General features: G+C 51.7%; 1 protein-coding gene across 5 annotated transcripts in view; it reads right to left on the reverse strand.

Annotated features, from left to right (window-relative positions):
• Nucleotides 1–3,307: 3,307 nt before the first annotated feature.
• Nucleotides 3,308–15,707, reverse strand: part of LOC103630057 (serine/threonine-protein phosphatase 4 regulatory subunit 3) — a 77,591-nt gene continuing 65,191 nt past the window's right edge. For 2 of the 5 annotated variants that reach the window (XM_008651147.4, XM_008651146.4), the window contains exons 17-24: nucleotides 10,676–10,768; nucleotides 10,169–10,383; nucleotides 9,937–10,048; nucleotides 9,053–9,184; nucleotides 8,873–8,971; nucleotides 5,181–5,290; nucleotides 5,003–5,062; nucleotides 3,929–4,756 (exon numbers count right to left, since the gene is read on the reverse strand). In XM_008651147.4, coding sequence (XP_008649369.1) covers nucleotides 4,642–4,756; nucleotides 5,003–5,062; nucleotides 5,181–5,290; nucleotides 8,873–8,971; nucleotides 9,053–9,184; nucleotides 9,937–10,048; nucleotides 10,169–10,383; nucleotides 10,676–10,768 — 936 coding nt within the window. In that variant the 3' untranslated portion in view covers nucleotides 3,929–4,641. Of the gene's footprint in view, nucleotides 3,554–3,928; nucleotides 4,757–5,002; nucleotides 5,063–5,180; nucleotides 5,291–8,872; nucleotides 8,972–9,052; nucleotides 9,185–9,936; nucleotides 10,049–10,168; nucleotides 10,384–10,675; nucleotides 10,769–15,707 lie in introns of those variants that run through there. The other 3 variants (XM_035960163.1, XM_008651148.4, XR_554804.4) reach the window with 2 other exon arrangements.

A 15,707-nucleotide genomic window follows, 5' to 3' on the forward strand; every position in this document is an offset into this window, starting at 1 on the left:
ATCAAGAGTGCTCAAGGAATGCTTGGTATTCTCCTTCATGCGCCTAGGGGTCCCTTTTATAGCCCCAAGGCAGCTAGGAGCCGTTGAGAGCAATCCGGGAAGGCAATTCTTGCCTTCTGTCGCCTGGCGTACTGGACTGTCCGGTGCACCACCGGACACTGTCCGGTGCGGATTTCATTCCTTCTGTGGCGTAGCCGACCGTTGGCACCTGGGAGCCGTTGGCGCACCGGACACTGTCCGGTGCACACCGGACAGTCCGGATCTCCCTCCCGACCGTTGGCTCGGCCACGTGTCTCGCGCAGATCGCGCAGTCGACCGTTGGCCCGGCCGACCGTTGGCTCACCGGACAGTCCGGTGCACACTGGACAGTCCGGTGAATTATAGCCGTACGTCGTTAATTCCTTCCCGAGAGCAGCAAGTTCTCCTGAGCCAGCCTGGCACACCGGACACTGTCCGGTGCACCACCGGACAGTCCGGTGCACCCAGACAGAGCTGGCTTTGGCTGAAACAAAGCTGTCTCTCTCCAATTTGTTTTCTCCTGTTTCCAGCACTTAGACACAATACATTAGTCACTAAAGCAATGTACTAAGTCTGAGAAACATACCTTTATACTTGATTTGTACTTTGTCCACCATTTGACACTTAGGCACTTGTGTTGGACACTAAATCACCAAAACACTTAGAAATGGCCCATGGGCACATTTCCCTTTCACTATCCCCGGAGGAGGATGAAAAGGCGATCTTGGTTGTGCTACCTTTTGGGTCCGTTTAGTCGGCTTTTGCTTTCGCACAGATCGCCCTTTTGACTTCGTCTGCTTTATTGGCCGGTTGTGTGGAACGACATTCTTCGTATATTTGGCAAGCAACTGACCAAAAGTAGGGCCGACTCTACTGAGTCGTCCAGACATCTTAGTAGTATTTTGTTTCCTAACACTTGTTTTGGAACCTTGTGGTCTGGTGGTCTGAGGTTGCTGCTTCTGACTGTCTGCGGACCGTCCGCTCCTGTCTCGGACTATTCGACCTTAGTACCCGGATCGTCCGGCGTACGCAGGACAGGTGACCGTGATCGGGTGTTCGATCGTGCTTGCCTCCCGGTGCCTCCGGTCTTTCTTTTGTTCGAAGTCTTCTGAGTAACCATTCTGCGTGACATATTTGGTGTACGGGGATCACCAATGACGATATTTTTATCTTTGGTTTTATCGGCCGCACAGGGCCGAACTATGACTTTTTTGCTTGTCGGCTCTAACGTGGTGGCAGGGACAGGTGGCCTGTCAACCCTCACCTCCTTTTGAAACCTCAACCGGCCTTCGTTTATAGTCGATTGTATTTGCCGACGAAAGACAGCACAATCATTGGTGTTATGAAGAAAGGAGCCATGCCATTTACAATATATACGCCCTTTTAATTCTTCAACCGGAGGAATTATATGTGATAATTGAATATTACCATGTTTAAGCAACTCATCAAATATTTTATCACACTTAGTAATATTAAATGTGAACTTAACCTTTTCCTTTTATGTCGAGTGCAGGTGAGAGCGAACAGAAGGTTTGGCCTTAGTGGGCCAAACAAGCTCAGGGACACGTGACTTTTTTGGTTCTTGGGGCTTGGGTGTCCGGTTATATTTATGTCGGCCTTCCGCACTAGGCGGATCACAGGTGACTTCTGGTGCTCCGGACGGTCCGACCTGCACAGTCGGACAGTCTGCGGGTGGATCGGACGATCCGGTACTATCCTCGGACGGTCCGGTCACGTCAGGCAACACCTGTGACCCTTGTGGTGGGCTCTGTGTAACTCCGGACTGTCCGGCGTAGGGTGCCGGATGGTCTGATGGAGGGCCGGACGGTCCGCGATTGTGTGCGGACGGTCCGGCCGTGCTCAGGGTTGACTCACCATTTAACGAAGATGGTGGTGATGGTCGTCCTGGATATGAGTCCATCGGCATACCGGAATATGGCTGGGGAAACCCATTTGTCGCCGATGTGTTTGGCGCAATTGTTTCAGCGCCTAATTTATGTGATAAAAAATTAGGCATTTGAGTTTTTCCTAATGCATGTGCCATCCTCTCTATATCCTCTGTGATACTTTTAATCCGATTATCAAAAGAAATTTTAATAGATGGAATTTCATCGGCTGACCTGGTATCACCTATCGTGGGGAGCTGTTGCAGCACGTCTAACATATACTCGGCATTTATCTCCCTCTCTTGGACGGTCTTCTGGTGGCAGTCTACCTTGAAGTGCGAGAGGTACCACTTATTCGCCACCTTGAGCACCTGATCCTTTTGTCGGTGGGCCTCCTCGTCTATTTTCTTCATGCCATCTTCTAATCTTTTATGCTCAGCGGCCGATAAATTAGTTAGTCTTGTGTTGCTATTTGGAGAAGCACCATTGAGATCTTTAGAATCGGCCATGTAAGCCTAATTTTGTAGATCTGCAACTTCGTCCCTAGCGGAGTCGCCAAAAAGGTATGTTGGCACCTTTTTGGGGCGCCAATCACTCAACAAGAACCAGCGGCGGTGCTCTCTGGTCAGGCGCGGACGGTCCGCAGCACAGGGCCGGACGGTCCGCGACCTGGCACGAGGCTAGGGTTCCCTGCCTGACGGCCGGACGGTCCGCGCCCTAGGGTCGAACGGTCCGCGACCTGGCGATAGGGTCGTCTTCCTCCTCCTTGCTGGAATCTAGATCTCGTCCCCTTGGGGGAAAAGATCTTAAGGTGCTCTAGGTCGACAGGTCACCCGGGGCGTCCCCAGACGACGTGAAGTCACCTAGGAATTAAGAGATCAATTCGAGGAAGAGGTCTTGGATGGACAACTAGATCTTGCCCCCGGGAGGGGTGAGATCCTAGGGTCGTCTTGGGATCGGCAGGCCACCCAAGACGGATCTAGACAACGTAGAGTCGAATAGGGGTGAAAGTGGATATGTGGAAGACTACAACTAGAACTATGCTACATCTACTCTTAGGGCAGGAAAAGTAAATAAGGTAATTGGTTCGATTGGAATATGTTTGTGAGTTCTCAATCGGTCGTAGCCCTTCATCTATATAAAAGGGGAGGTCTGGATCCGCTTCGAACTGATTTCCGAGTCAATCCCACGATTTTAGGTAACAAATCCCGCGAGAAACTAGGAACTCTAACTGACTCTGCGCACGCGCGGACCGTTCGCGCCACCACCGCGGACCGTCCGGCCTCAGGTCCGGACCGTCCGCACGGCTCCTTTTGACTTCCAACACAGTGCCTTTGATACCAATTTGTTAGCTACCTAGATCTCCAAACAACAGAAGAAGTTTCTCGAAGGGAATGGAGTAGTCGGCAGAGAAGAGTGGCAGTAGTGTTATCATTCTTCACGTTCCTCGCCTCCTTTACGAGACTTAAGTAATTCTATTACAAGGCTAGGTCGTTACATGACCTAATCACAACTCATTACTCTGGAATTTAGATTGCTCACACATCGGAACACTCTTGGCTCTCGCTCAGGTTCTCCCGCCTTCTTTAGAGCAGCATCATTGTCAACAACATTGACAGGTAGGTCCACGTTAGATGCCGAAGAGAAACCTGATTGATGAATTAGAACAGTCAAGTCATGTTTGTTTTCTAAAGTACTTTTGTTAGTACTCCCTCCGTCTCAGTATATAAGGTATAACCACCTCTGGGAACAAGAAATATATTTAATTCTCTTTATACTACTGCATTGATGTACGTATAAACACCTTATATTATGAGACAAAGGGAGTACTTTATAATTTTTGCTTAAATGTTACCAATAGCTATTTCTTTGAATGTTAGCATACACATGTCTTTGGAGTGTTTCACTCTATACACATAAATGGAAACCATAAAAATGTACGGATACCTAACTAGTCTGATAAAATATTCAGGTCCACAGCCCAGCAACGCGTCGGCACCAAACAATGTTGAAGCGCCTCTGCGACAAGCAAAGGGGATGGAGTTTAAATAAGAGAGATTTATGTGGATTGTGCTGTAGCAAAGTCTAGCTAAACAAAGCCTCAGTTGGATTTTGCATCATGCATTATCCACGAATCACAGTTCTATGAGATTACAATGCTACTGACGCCAAAATGACCTGTCCTGCCACTTCTACAAGAGTAACAGCTTAGCCAATGGTCCCACAGGAAACAATTTCGATTTTCGAGAACGGGGCATGCATTTTTTCGGCCCTAAGTTCTGTTAGTCTTACTACACTAATTCAATAAAAAGTAGGATTAGCTTTCCTACTATAATGCTGCACAAAAAGGAATTCATACTCAACTTCCAATTCTTTTCTCGGGGATTTATCTGTACATGTTCACAACTCAGCCAAAATTGATGTCTGAGATGAACACAACTGTGGCCAAAACTGTCTCACATCCAATCATTTCTCGGGTTCCAAGTTGAGATGTGTACTCTCGATTTCATCATAAGCAACGGCATGTTGAAGTGTAACTTGAAAAAACAATAGTATCACCTCACCGAGGCTCTACGTCAATAGGTTTCATTGTATCTAGGAAGTATGGACCATCTTGGGAGACAAATCCCCTGCAGCTTCGTTGCAGTCCTTATCTTTCGTGCTTCTAGAAGTTTTTTCGTGCTTCTAGAAGTTTCCGGGGCACAGGACCTGAAGTTTCCGGGGCACGTTGTTGATTCTAAGAGCCTCGGCTTCCATCCCCTTCGCCACTGCCATCAGAATTTTTCGTGCTTCTAGAAGGCGAGGGGGGGCCCTCCTTATCTTTCGAACAACCATCAGCATTTTCAGGCTTTCTGTGAGGTGGATCGAATATTTATCATCGCCATCAGCAACATCACAATCCGCAAGCCCACCAGATTATGCCAGAAGAGAAAACAAAATATCAGTGAGACACAAGATACGAAGTTCAGAAACTGAAGATAGTGCAGTAAAACAACAATCAACAAGTTAGCATCAATCTTAACCAGCAAAAGCAAGAAAATAAATGTTAGATACAAATGAACTGAACATCCATCTACACTTGCAGAAGATTGAGATACCTTGCTGGGATAGATTGCTCCTGTGAATGCATTGTAGGTGTAGAAGAATCTACTCTGTCACTAAAAGGGGAAAGAAAAGGAACTTCATGTTGGTTGGTTATAAACAATGGAACTCCAAACTTCATTGGGCTCACCAACATAAAATAGGCAGCAGACAAAGAAAATGAAACAGACAAACCTGTCCTCAAAATAACCTTCCTGTCGTTTATCAGCACCTCTTTCGTCTGCTTTCTTCATTCTCATGTCAACCACACTGGTACTTTGCTTTGTTTCGGCACTCTCCTCAATCTAACAAGAACACATGCCAACCATCATTGCCTGACTCTATAGTACTCCCTCCGTCCTAGTTTATAAGGCCCCAGTTTACAAGGTGTAAGTACTTTTTATTCTTATCCCATAATAAAAGGCGTGCTTAATTACTTCACAAGGAGATGGCCCCTCCACGCTCAGCCCCTAGCCCCATCCCCTCATCTCCCAACCCCAGCCCCGTCCCCTCCCTCCGTGGCGTCATCGTCCACCACCTCAGCCCCTCACCCGACCTCACTCCAAACCCGACGAACACCTCCACGAACCCCCCTCTCTTATGGCGTCAGGGCCCACAGCAAACACTGTTTGGCTTCCCAGTCCGGGCGGGCTAAGGTTCTAGAGATGCAGTGACGCCAGTCCTACCCCCTTGTTTTCTGGAGGATCCTGTGTCGTGCCTTACTCTTATAAAGAAGTTGTGCTCTCCAATGATGAGAGAGTAGCCTCTTCTCCTCCGCTGTGTGTTGCTGCTTCTTCTCAGCTGAGGGGTGCCCACCAGTTGCAAGCGGTGAAGAAGACAGTCCGTGTGCGCCCGGTGCTGCAAAGTCAGGAACCAGCGCTTCGTACCCGTTCTAAACACGGGTGGCAGGAAGTGGTGCGTCGGAGATATAGACATGCGGCACTTGGTCCTCGTCGATGGTCCCCAGAGGATCTCCGAGGAAGGTGCTACAATTGTTTTTCTCCCTCCCACTTTGGTGCTGCATGTAGACGACCTACCCGCTGCTTTAGGTGACAGGGGTTTGTCCATCGTGCTTCTGTGTATTCACTTCAAGCGAGTACAAAGAAGGCGGCGGGGCCGCACCGTGAGCGCCAGAGTATTCGTGTTCCGGTGTGGCAACGCCTGTCAACGACACAAGGCTCCAGCCTGCGTGGTGGTGCATTGCAAGAGTTCAAGCGTAGGGAATCGGTGTGGAAGCGAGTCACTCCATTGCAGCCGGCCACGAGGGTGATCACCTTTCACCCATACCGTTGGCGCCGGACTCCGGAGAGGTTGCTCCACCGGTTCGTGGCAACAAGAGAAAGAGGCACCATGCGAAAAGACAGCAGGCGTGATCGACGAGGCCGCACGTGGCCCGGTTAGAGGCGCGAGCGAATGCATCGAGGCCGCGCATGGCACGGGTAGAGGCACGAGCGGAGGCGTTCGAGCCAAACGTGGCATGGGCAACAGTGGCCTAGGGTGAAGGGGGAACCGGATCAGACTCAAGGAGAGAGTCGAGATCGGTGGGTGGGGAGGAGCCAGCAGGGGGAAACACATCTTTGTCGAAAACAATGTGACAAGAGGTGTATGCGGTGCGAGATGAGGTGAAGACAACGATACCCCTTGTGGTCAGGGGAGTAATCGAGGAAGAGGCAACAGGTGGAGCGAGGAAATAGCTTATGAGGAGCGGTAGCAGAGGTGTTGGGATAGCAGGCACAGCTGAATGCGCGAAGGTGGTTGTAAGAGGGGGTTGTGCCATATAGGGCAAAGTGAGGGGTGGGGTGGCTCACCGCCTTCGAGGGGAGGCGGTTGAGGAGATGTATGACACTGTTCAGGGCCTCTGCCCAATAGCTGGTACGGAGAGACACCTGAAAGAGAAGGCAACAGATCATGTTGGTGGTGGTGCGAATGATGTGTTCGGCCCGACCGTTATGGGAAGAGGTGTAGGGACACGAGAGACGCAACTGGACGCCATGAGGAAGAAGGAACGAGAGGCGTTGTCGAACTCACGACCATTATCACACTTGAGGGCATGGACCATGCGACGAAACTGAGTGGAGACCCATGCGAAGAAGTGGGTGAGGGCGGCAAACGTGTCAAACTTCAGCTGAAGAGGGAAAGTCCACAGAAAATGAGAGAAGTCGTCCAAAATAACCAGGTAGTATATTTGTAACCAGAGAAGCTGAGGATAGGAGAACTCCAGAGGTCATAATGGAAAAGATCAAAGGCCTGAGCAGCCCTGTACGTGGAAGTGGAAAAGGGAAGACGAGAGTGACGATCGAGTTGACAAGCATGACAAATGCGCTTAGAGGAGCCCCGGGTATAGGAGATACCTAAGTGGCTAGAAAGCTGGGACAACACGTTAGATCCAGGGTGCCTGAAACGACGATGCCAAACGGCGGAGGTGGTGGTGGTAGCAACGGCATGGAGGAGGCTACACTAGTGGGGGAAGGGGATGACAATTGAATAGAGTAGAGGGTGCCGGAGCTATCGCAGCGAGCGAGCACGGCACGAGTGGGAAGGCGGTGTATGGTGAGCCCCTAGGGATCGAACTCCATAGAACAGTGGTTGTCACTAGTGAAGCGACGAACCGAGAGAAGGGGATGAGTCACACCCTGAGCAACAAGGACGTTGTTAAGGTAGAATGGTCTCAGAAGAACCAATGCACCTACTGAGATGACCGAGAGGGTGGAATCGTTGCCCACAACGATAGATGGAGGATGTGAGGGGTGTGGTGGGTGGGAGTGGAATAACGTGCTAGATATAGGAGTAGTGTGAAGGAGGCTCCGGAGTCGACCACCTAGTCGGTGTGAGAGGAAGAGGGTGGAGAGGCCACAAGGTGCGCGGAAAGAGCCAGGGGAGGGCTATGACACAATCACTAGTGGGGGAGGGAGACAATAAGGTCTCGATCGCCAGGGAGGTGATCATAAATCTGAGGAAGAGAAGCGGTCCAAGCACGTGGCAACCAACATGTGGGTGAAACTCGATGCAGTCACGGAGAACAGGGCTCATGGCGTGATCGAAGGCCACGAAGGTGCCCCGGACAAGTTGGTCGACATGGAGGAGGACGTGCACAACGAGGGCAGTAAAGCTGGCGGGCGAGGCAAGAGCCATCGAGACGAAGGGATGGAGAGCAGCAAAGGGCGCGCCGAGGGAGGTACAGCTTTATAGGGCAGCAATAGGGAGGGCACAGCGAGGCGAGGAGCACCGACGAGGTGGTTGGGCGCGCGTCACCGGCGATAGGTAAGGAGCTGGGAGGTCAGGATCTGGTGGCTAAGCGCTGCTACTGCTCCGGCGACGGGCGGTGCGGAAGCAGGGGCAGCGAAGGAGCTCACCGTGGTGAACGAGCGACCGAAGGATGTCGGGGCAGGGGCGGCGAAGGAGCTCGCCGTGGTGGGGCGTGTCGGCCAGTGACGAGAATGGCGCAGGCCGAGTCCCGACGGCGCGCGGTGAAGGGGCACGGCCAGGGGGGTGGTCCCGGTGGCACGGAGGAGGGCGCAAGCCGAGTTACAGCGACGCGCGGCGAAGGGGTGTGGCCAGGGGACAGGGGGAAGGTGCCGGCGCGACCCGGAGAGGAGGCGGCCGGCTGGGCACGGGCCCAAGGAACTGGTGGCGTGGGTGAGGTAGGGTGGGGAAGAGAGAGAGTGATTGGCTTCGATACCAAGTTAGAATGGAAAACTAACCCCAATCAGGGTTGGGAGTGCATATATATATAAGCCAAGAGTTGGGCCAAATCCATTACACAAAGGGGTATACAGGTAAAATATACAAGGACTGACCCAAAACCCTAACAGTATTCTAACACAAACCGACTTGGACGATATTAATCGGATGACTTGAAAACATTGCATCAGATTTTGAGGTGGTACCTTAAGTTTGAAGGCCATAATACTCTGCAATCGTTCAAACTTCACAAGTTGGCCCCAACAAGACTCAGCAACATATTCAATAAGAGGCTTGATATTTTCCTATGCACATAAAAAAGAACACCAAATGACGTAGCATGTTGAATCATGATTTGCAAATAAGCAAACGGCTCCAGTACTTACCTTTCTTATATACTCCAACAGTTCAAGGACCACAGATTGTAGCATGTTGTCTCTACCTTCATTTTCATCAAAAGCCTTAATAACTGGCTTTAACAGGTTGAACTTGATAACACGGTCAACAAGAAAGTCATCCTACATAATACAGACAATTTTGTTAACTCAAGACCACAAAAGACAAAATGGCAAATTTTAATATCATGGCAATTAGAATATGCTTGCTGGTCCCACAAAAATGTTGTCAAGCACCAATAAGCATAATAGTGCAACTGAAGAACAGCAACAAAGCCTTTTCATCCCAAACAAGTTAGGGTAGGCTAAAGTTAAAACCCAACAAAAAACAAAGCCAAGGTTCGGACACATGGGTAGCTGTTTTCCATGCACTCCTATTCAAGACTAAATCTTTGGGTATATTCTATCCTTTTAGGACTAATTTGGGAACCACATTTTTCCAAGGGTTTTCATTTTCCCAAGGGAAATTAGTTCATTTTCCCTTGGGAAAATAAGAATCCCTTGGGAAAATGGAGTTCCCAAATTAGCCCTTAAGGGGATGTTTGAATGCACTAGAGCTAATAGTTAGTGGCTAAAATTAGTTAAGACATCCAAATATCCTAGCTAATAGTTCAGCTATTAGCTATTTTTGGTAAATTAGTTAATAGTTAGGTAACTATTTGTTAGCTAGCTAATTCCACTAACAATTTTTAGCTAACTAACTATTAGTTCTAGTGTATTCAAAGTTTCAAACACCCCCTAAGTCTCCTCTTACTCCCTCTTTCCACATGCAACTGAAGAACAGAGTTTTTTATTTTGATTATTCCTGTCATAATGCAAATGAGCCTTCAATGCTGAGACATGACCTGCGTCATGGAACGAAGTAAATTTCTTACCTTTCTACCAATTATAATCCGCACGAATTGGACTCCTGCCAGAACCAAAACCTTCTCTCTCCTATGAGTTAATGTCAGAATTTTCTCCATTGCATTGGTTGAGAAAAATATCCTGCAACATCGAGAGCTTCGTTTTAGCAAAGAAACAAAAAAAAAGATGGTAACAGAGAAAACCCAGAGCATGACTGAATGAGAAAACAGGGAAAAGAGAAGCATTTGGATAGAGGATTACTTCATCCGGTTTGTATGATGAAGTGCGCAGAAGGATAAAAGTTCACAAATTTTCAACAATGTTTCAGGCTTAGCAGAATGCTGTTCAACCGTTGTGCGAACACCAGCTAAACCAGACGTTGATCTGGCAATGCCCTTTGGAGCGCAGGACGACGCTATTGCGTCAATCAATTTTTGAAGATGCTTGTCAAAGAAAAGCCGAAGAACAACATCATGCTGCAATAGAGAAAAAGATCTTCACACCAATGCAACCTCATTGAATACCAGCAATCAGAACTTCAATATTTGCATTTATCATACAGCCATGCTTCTCATATGCATCCAAAAACAAATCAAAATGAGGATAGAAAACTAGCCATAATATGGCAAATACACTATTTTCCTATTCTAAAAATAGTTTCACTACCCTACAGGTGCCTTACATTCTTAGTCCAAAAAGATTTGCTGTCCAGTCACCACATTTTACATCAAAGTAACAGAAGAAATCATATAAGATAATGCATCTTACATGATTCACAGTTGTATCAGAAGAACCTAACAGTTCCTTTAGACAAGACTGATAGAGCATTTCATTGGCGGAGTCAACTACCATCCCTTGAACCTGAATTTGAGAAGACCATAAATATATATTGCTAGATGAGGCAATGATAGCAGATATCCACGTAATTTAATCAGAATGACAAATGCTCAATTGTACTAAATGTAGAAAGATAGATGGGAAAGACCACACCCCATTAGGTGGGGGTGACCTTCGCGCGTATGTGTGTGTCTATATATATAAATATGGCTTTAGAGTACAAGGCAAATACAAATCTAAAAGATATACCTAGATTCGGTATCGTGGCCCTTCCTCCTTGAGGTCATGCAGAGACTGGGTTTTGGTCAAGTGTGGAGAGACATCTTGTCTAGGCTGCTCCATACCTCCACTAGTGTGCTGCTTAATTGCCACCCTGGGAGCACCATCACAGATCAGACCCTGGGAGCACCATCACAGATCAGAGAGGCCTCGGCCTACTTTTCTTTAGGAAGGGTCGTGGTCCCCTCGCCGCCGGGGGAATGTCCTCACCCCCCCCCCCCCCGAGATACCGAGGGCGAACATGGAAGATTGGCGGTGAGTCGAGTCGGCTTCGTCCCGGGCCGATCTCAGCCTCGACACTATCGAGGAGACGCTCGGTAGCTTTCGGGATGTGGTCTCGATTGCTCGGGCTTCGATGGCACGGGATTTCATCCCCTTTGGGCAGGTAAAACACCGCTTGTCGATTACTCCTTGTTTCTTGCTTTTTTGTCGTCGCCTAAGATGATTGTCGAGTTATCCTTTCATAGCGCCTCTTTACGCGATCAAGGGCTAGGGCGGAGGAGTTGCTATCCGTCCGACGGGAGATGGAGCAGCTCCGTGTGACGGCCGCCCATTCTGTGGCGAAGCAACGCAAGCTAGCCGAGCATCTTGAGAGCGAGGAAGGCCAACTCCGCTCTGAGGGCGAGGGTGCCCAGACCGAAGCCGATCGCCTCTGGGGAGAGGAGACCCAACTTCGGGCGACCCTCTGCGAGGTGAGCCTCCGGGTCGTCGAGGTCGAGTCTTCCCTCGGTGAGGCCAACGCCCACCTGGAGAGGACGAATGTGGAGCTCTTGCGAGAGCATGGCACCACTGAGGTAGGTCCCCTTTCCCGCTTCCGTCCCCTTTGTCTTTGGTTGTTTTATCCTTTCTTCCTCCTCAGAGCTCCGGAAGATGCTCTCTCGGGCCGACGACGCAAAGAGGACAGCCGAGAAGATGAAGGCAGTGACTGAGGCCCAAGTGCGAGAGCTTTCGTTGGCTCGCAATGGCGCTGTTGCTGCGTCGACCGAGGCGGCTGCCGCGCTTTCCGAGTGAAGCACCAAGCCTTAGAGGTTTCGCCTGGTTGTCGGCCAGGTGTGTTCCCATCTTTCGCCACCGCCTCCAATCGAGATGCCTTTGGTCGACCGGTTGGGGTCGCTCACCAGCCACGTGGAGTGCATCGTTGCCGATAGCACATTCCATGGCAGCGGCCTGGCTCTAGGGCAAATGGTCTCTCAGTTCGATGAGATTGACGTTGCCATGATCGTCGAGGGTTTCGCGGTCGATCGAAACGATGAGGAGCTGGACGTAATTGAAGACCAAGTTCGCCCCCACGCCAGAGCGCTTGCCGAAAGGGTGGACGTGAAGACCCTACTTACCGGCCCCTGGAGTCTGGCGTCGCCTGCTGGTGGCTCGCCCCACGACGCCTAGGCCACTTCTCGCGCCTACTCCATTTTGTAATAACTCTCTTAAACAAGGTCTTTGTGTGACGTGTTGTCTTTACTTTGAACCTTTTGCTCTTCCAATCCCGGCCCCAGTGGCGCCTTTGGTGTTCGTATATTTTTGTGGCGATGGTTCCTCCTGGGTCAACTGGCGTGATTTTCGGTAGGTGTAGACCTTTTTACTTGCTTCTCGCTGGGCACGGCGGCCTGGTTGTCTGGGTGACTATTTAGGTTGAAAATTATTGAAAGCGGTCTTGGCCATTGGTACTTTAGGTTGAAAATTTTTGTCTTCTGTTTAGCAGGGTCTCAGGAGGGCAAAGCGATCGACGGGAATGTCTTTATCTTCATCGATTTCTTTCTTAACAGATACAGGGTTTGTGGCACCCAATCAATCGGATCCGCCTCTCCTTACAAAGCTTATCTGCTAAGTGTTCCCACACGGGCCTTCTGAAAGGGAATTAGGCTTACACCTATTTACTAATTGATTTTTGTGGTTGAATTGCCCAACACAAATAATTGGACTAACTAGTTTGCTCTAGTCTATAAAGTTCTACAGGTGCCAAAGGTTCACAATAAGCCAATAAAAAGATCAAAAAAAGGGTTCAAACAAAGAGAGCAAAAGACAACCCAAAGGCACCCTGGTCTGGCGCACCGGACTGTCCGGTGTGCCACCGGAAAGTGTCCGGTGCACCAGGGCACTCGAAGCTGAACTCGCTACCTTCGGGAAAATCAGAGGGCGCTCCGCTATAATTCACCGGACTGTCCGGTGCACACCGGACTGTCCGGTGTGCCAGTGGAGCAACGGCTACTTCGCGCGCAACGGTCGTCTGCAACCGCATTCAATGCGCTACAGTGCGCGCCAGAGTCAGAGCTCGCGCAGTTGGCGCACCGGACAGTCTACAGGACCTGTCCGGTGCACCACCGGACAGCCCAGAGGCCCCACAAGTCAGAGCTCCAACGGTCGAACTCCATCGGCTGGCTAACGTGGCTGGCGCACCGGACTGTCCGGTGCGCCATGCGACAGCACACTTCCAACGGCCATTTTTGGTGGTTGGGGCTATAAATACCCCAACCACCCCACATTCAAGGCATCCAAGTTTCTACACTTCTACACCTTAAAGAGTTATAGCATTCATTACAAGACACACCAAAGAGATTAAATCCTCTCCCAACTCCACACAAGGCTTTAGTGATTAGAGAGAGAGATTTGTTGTGTTCATTTGAGCTCTTGCGCTTGGATTGCTTCTTTTCTTTCTCATTCTTCTTGTGATCATACTCAATTGTAACCAAGGCAAGAGACACCAATCGTGTGGTGGTCCTTGCGGGAACTTTGTGTTTCGTTTGATTGAGAAGAGAAGCTCACTCGGTCTAAGTGACCGTTTGAGAGAGGGAAAGGGTTGAAAGAGACGCGGTCTTTGTGACCACCTCAACGGGGAGTAGGTTTGCAAGAACCGAACCTCGGTAAAACAAATCATCGTGTCTCGCTCTTTATTTGCTCACGATTTGTTTTGCGCCCTCACTCTCGGACTCGTTTATATTTCTAACGCTAACTCGGCTTGTAGTTGTGCTTAGGTTTGTAAATTTCAGATTCGCCCTATTCACCCCCCCCTCTAGGCGACTTTCACCTTCCCTCGCTTTTCTCCGCCAAGCTACACTCCGATCCACGCGCGCTTTGCGATGTCTGTGGCGCTGGATGACGCGTCCGTCTTGTCGTCATGGTCCTTGGAGTCGTGCTCCTGGAGACCGACCATCGTGGAGGCGAGTACGCAGTTCGCTCGCTCACAAGTGTACACCGTTTTTGTTAGACTTTGTGTGTGAGTGTGTGGGCCGGCACCACTGTTGGGCTGCCGGCCCATTAGGGTTAGGGTTGAGTCCCTATAAATATGTGTACCCCATTTCCTATCAATACATCCACTTTACATTTCTACATGGTATCAGATTAGGGTTTCTTTCCTCTCTTCCCACTGCAGCCGCCGGCGGCTCTCTCCCACAGCAGCCGCCTCCTGCGCCGCTGCCCCCGGGAGGCTCCGCCTTCCCTCCCGGGGGCGGCCTCCCACCCTCCACCAGCCGCGCAGAGGCCTGGGCGTCCGAACAGGGGCGGGCAGGGCGAGATCCGGCCAAGGGAGTGGTGTCCCACGTGAGCTCCCCTTCCCCTGCCAGCCGCCGGCCACCTCCGGACGCCGGTTCTTCCCCCCTGCCGGCCCAGTCTTCCCTCCCCTCCCTCCCCTCCATGGAGCCTCTCGCGTCCCCTGCAGGGGCCGCAGCCACCACCGCCGTCAGCACAGGCACCGGCGTGCCTCCCCTGCTCGTCTCCGTCACCGGCGTGGGTGCGGCCTTTGCGGCCGCCGCCTCCACAGGCACGGGCTCGGCCCCCCACGCGGAAGCAGGCCGCGCGACCGTCGCCCCCCCTCGCCGGCGTGAGCGCCAGCTCCCTACCTGGCCCACAGGCCGCCGCCGTCGCCACACAGATCACCGGCGTTGCTCTAGCCGGTTCCCTGCCAGGCCTCTCCGCCGGCTTCCTGCCCCGCCACCTCGCCGGCGTGGGCACCAGCCCTATGCCCCCCTCGCCGGTCCTCGGCGCCGCTCCTGCCACCTCCCTGCCCAGCCTCCCCACCTGGCTTGGCCTCACTTCCACGCAGGCCACCACTGCTATCTCTGCGCAGCAGCCCATTCGTCGCACGCCGTCGGGCTTCTCGGATCCTGCGTGGGCTGACACCGTCGCGTCCTCGACGGGACCTCCACCCGCACTGCCTGTGCGCCCTCCTGTGGTGCAGCGGCGGCCCGGCTCGCCTGCCTGCGCGCCCTCCAGTGGAGCAGCGGCGACGACGGCGGCCGGGCTAACCAGCCGTGGCCGGGTCCCCCTTCCCCAGCTCCGCCCAAGGCGCGGGCGCGGACTTCTCAGCTGGCGGCCTCCTCCCAGCCGCTGCCCTCCCCTGCGCTCCTCTCCCCTGTGTCGGCGTCTTTGCCCATGCATCCCCTTGTCATCGCGCTAGCTACCTCCTACTTGCTCGCGCTGACGTCTCAGCAGCGTCTCCCCCTTCGAGCTTCTCCCGTCGCCGGTGCCGTCAACACCCTTTGCCAGGTCCGGCGCAGGCCCCTGCCCGGTTGGACACGCCCCGCCGCCCACCCCCTTCTTCGCCTTCGTTGGATCCGTCGCTGCCGCGGCCTTCCCGGCCGGATCCACGTTGCTGCGACCATCCCGGCTCGATCCGCCGTCCCTTTGGCTGGATCGTGTCTTCCCGGCTGGATCCGTCGCTGCCGTGGCCTTCCCGGCCGGATCCACCGAT

Source organism: Zea mays, chromosome 6 (genome assembly GCF_902167145.1).
Source record: "Zea mays cultivar B73 chromosome 6, Zm-B73-REFERENCE-NAM-5.0, whole genome shotgun sequence".
Lineage (NCBI taxonomy): Eukaryota > Viridiplantae > Streptophyta > Magnoliopsida > Poales > Poaceae > Zea > Zea mays.